General features: G+C 35.2%; 1 protein-coding gene across 1 annotated transcript; it reads left to right on the top strand.

Moving 5' to 3' along the window:
* Positions 1-818: 818 nt before the first annotated feature.
* LOC122311462 (rust resistance kinase Lr10-like) lies at positions 819-3,370 on the top strand. The gene is made up of 3 exons (XM_043126017.1): positions 819-1,509; positions 2,032-2,061; positions 2,158-3,370. Exons 1-3 carry the CDS (start codon positions 897-899, stop codon positions 3,273-3,275), a joined length of 1,761 nt encoding a protein of 586 aa, XP_042981951.1. The 5' UTR covers positions 819-896; the 3' UTR covers positions 3,276-3,370.
* Positions 3,371-3,616: the final 246 nt, after the last annotated feature.

Genomic DNA, 3,616 nt, shown 5'->3' with positions numbered 1-3,616 from the left:
ATTATCACAACTCTCTAATCATAATTTATCTCATTTTCTTTTTCATTCTTTGGCATATTTTTATTTCTATTACAACCTTCTTGTCTCTCAAAAATTAGAATAATGATTTTTAAAGAAGCTTCAAAATTATAGATTTAAAAATACAATTTGCATCCTATTATTATATTAAAAATTTAAAAATAAATAAAATTTTTCTTTAAGTCTCAATTTATATAAGCCGTCTAGAATTTAATCCTAAAAAAAAATCAAATCCATTTAAATAATTGAAAGAGATAACTTTATTAATCTTTGTTAGGGAAGTTTTAAGTAATTAAGACCATCAATTCTTCTATAAAGAGTAGTGAAGCCCATGCATTGGGGCGTGGACTTTTTGAAACAGAGAAGCCCATGCATTGGCCATCATCAACTGCTAGGGTACGTCCATGGGCATATTTCATCTCTCCGATCGATTTGTCCAAAATAAAATTTCAAAAGAATTGTATGCATATAAAATTATAAAGTAATATGTATTTCTACGGTCTCCTAATTTGGCCCAGAATTTGCGAATATGGCATCACAACTATTGCAAAAAATCCTGAGATTAAACTATCTATTCAGAGAAATAAGATTTGGGTGAATTGAGGTTTTGAACAATTATTTTTTGTTAATTAGAAACGCCTTTAAGAAATTCCTTCATTTTGGAAATCTTTGGCCGTGTATACTTTGGCGTAAGCACATGCGTCACATAATGAGAACCAAATGATTGACTGAGTCATAAAAATGTGAGTCTTCTTTCTGCTTGTTTTAAAATATCTTTTAAATCCAAATAATTGACAGTACAAATATATCTGTTTTCCTTTGAGAGGCTGAGAAACCTTCCTTCCATAAAACAGATACAAAATATTTGCTTATATGAAATGGCAATGATGATCATCTCCTACTTCTTCTTGTTTGTGGTAATTTTCATCTTACCCGCCCACGTACAAGGCCGAAATGAGTGTGCTGATTCACGGTGTGCAAGCCACGGCCCAGCCGTCCGATCTCCTTTCCGACTTCAAGACCGACACCCAGACCACTGTGGCTGTCGGCCTGGGTTTCTTCTGTCCTGCACTGATAAAAACCAAACGGTGCTCCACCTACCGGATTCAGTAGAACTGTTTGTCGAAAACATTGACTACAAATCTCAGAGAATCCAATTGTATCATCCACACCGTTGCTTTCTAAGAGATATTCCGCATCTCAATTTATCTTCCTCGCCTTTCCAGTTCACACCAGATTACACTTTAGTTGACTATGCCTTTTTCAATTGTTCCCGTAAAGAAACGAAAGAGGATGAATACAGTTATACCTGGATTTCTTGTCTTAGTGGCCCTAACCACCAAGTTCATGCCTTGGCTTATGAAGATTCCATCACCAGTTTTCCCTTACCCCCTTGTAGAAGGATTTATGACGTTAGATCGATTCCACGTTCTTTGGTATACAGCGAAACTATTTACATGAATTGGTCCAGAACACTAGACGAAGCGAAAGGTATATATCCTATTCTATGTAATTTACAACTTTGTACTCAATTTGTTCACGCTTTTATTAATGCTCCTCTGCAGACTGCAGCGGCGAATTTTCTGCATTAATTAACAAAAATTTAATTTTGCAACGAAGAAATATGAAATTAAATATATATATATATATATATACACACACACACACGCATATATTGAAGTGTTTATCCTGAATGTTATTCCTAAAATTTGGAAGAAAACTAAAATTAGAAAATAATAATAAATAAAAACCGATGCCAGTTGTGAAATCATCCATTCTCTTAATAATAAACAAAAATTTTATATGCAGTCATTTTTTTGCATTCTTTTATGCACTCCAGTGATATAATTGGTTGGATATTAAAAAAAAATTAGTCCAGCCAATCATATCAGTGGAGTGCGCAGGGAGTATGTAAAAGTGACTGTATGTAGCATTACTTAATAATAAATAGTCTCTCTGTTTTGTAATGATCACAAGCATGATGAATATCTGATATGTTAAAACATTTCGCAGGTACACCATCAACAAAACTAGTCACCGCTGGTAAGTTGTCCCTCGTTTATATCATGACACTTTCATCATCGGGCAAGATCATGAGATATAGGACTTCTTGATCACTCACGATTGTTCAATATGCAGGTGCCGTCTTAGGTTCATTTCTTGTACTACTGGTGGTCTTTGCACTCCAACGTCTCTATATTAATGATATGGTAGAAAAAGATTATCGGGCAAAGATTGAAAAGTTCCTGGAGGATTATAGAAATTTCCAGCCGACGAGATACTCGTATGCTGATATTAAAAAGATTACAAATCAGTTTGCAGAGAAGTTGGGCCAAGGAGCATACGGTACAGTATTCAAAGGAAAACTTTCCAATCAAATTCATGTTGCCGTGAAGATCCTGAACAACAGTTCCAAGGAAAATGGTGAAGAATTCATAAATGAAGTGAGAATAATGGGTAGAATTCACCATGTTAATGTGGTTCGCCTTGTTGGCTTTTGTGCTGATGGATTTAGGCGAGCCCTAGTTTATGAGTTTTTATCAAATTACTCACTAGAGAAGTTCATATTTTCAGCAAATGTCAAGAACCGTTTTCTTGGATGGGACAAGTTGCAAGATATTGCCATCGGCGTTGCAAAAGGAATTGAATATCTTCACCAAGGATGTGACCACCAAATCCTCCATTTTGACATCAAACCCCACAATGTTTTGCTTGACGATAACTTTAATCCAAAAATTTCTGATTTTGGTCTTGCAAAATTGTGTTCCAAGGATCAGAGTGTAGTATCTATGACTACGGGCAGAGGGACCATGGGGTATATTGCACCTGAAGTGTTTTCTAGAAACTTTGGAAATGTGTCTTATAAAGCAGATGTTTATAGTTTTGGAATGTTGCTACTTGAAATTGTTGGAGGGAAGAGAAATGTTGATGTCACAGTGGAAAGCACTAGCAAGGTCTACTTTCCAGAATGGATTTATAATCTTTTAGAACAAAAAGAAGAGTTAAGAGTCTTTATCGAAGATGATGGATATACTAAAATTGTAGAGAAACTTGCAATTGTCGGACTATGGTGCATACAATGGCACCCAATGGATCGCCCTTCCATGAAACTTGTAGTTCAAATGTTGGAAGGAGAAGAAGATAAATTAATCATGCCTCCTAATCCTTTTGCCTCCTCAGGCCCTACAAAAGTTCAAGCACGGAAACCTACCACGCGTTTAGGTCAAGATTTGGAGGTTATCCCCGAATCAGATTAAGTATAATTGTTTAGATTTTGTTTTGAAATCTTGTTGTAGTTGAGCATTATTGCTTTTGATTTTGCAATCGTAAAGGAATTCAAGGTTGTTTCTTTTGTACGAACTTGATATGATCACATTTGTTTCAGATAAAATCTAGTAGTTTGGAAGGGGCTAATCAGTATTGACAAGTACCATCATGGTAGACACGTTCTTTAGTCAAGATTCCCATTTTGTATGGTATAGTATGTCGCAACATATTATACATGACCCATTAGTCATTAAGGGCAGTGACTCAACGCTCTTAATTAGTTGTTTGTTATATACTAAGTTATGGATTCACCTTATGATATTAGTATTAG

This window comes from Carya illinoinensis, chromosome 5 (genome assembly GCF_018687715.1).
Source record: "Carya illinoinensis cultivar Pawnee chromosome 5, C.illinoinensisPawnee_v1, whole genome shotgun sequence".
NCBI classification, from domain to species: domain Eukaryota; kingdom Viridiplantae; phylum Streptophyta; class Magnoliopsida; order Fagales; family Juglandaceae; genus Carya; species Carya illinoinensis.
The sequence above is the reverse complement of the archived record's forward strand: the minus strand, read 5'-3'. Positions and strand labels throughout refer to the sequence as shown.

Bases quoted from the DNA above. Each gene is read 5' to 3' on its own strand.
- LOC122311462 (XM_043126017.1), top strand. From the start codon at position 897: ATGGCAATGATGATCATCTCCTACTTCTTCTTGTTTGTGGTAATTTTC. The intron at 1,510-2,031 runs GTATATATCCTA...AACATTTCGCAG, and splicing joins AACACTAGACGAAGCGAAAG to GTACACCATCAACAAAACTA. The intron at 2,062-2,157 runs GTAAGTTGTCCC...TTCAATATGCAG, and splicing joins AACAAAACTAGTCACCGCTG to GTGCCGTCTTAGGTTCATTT.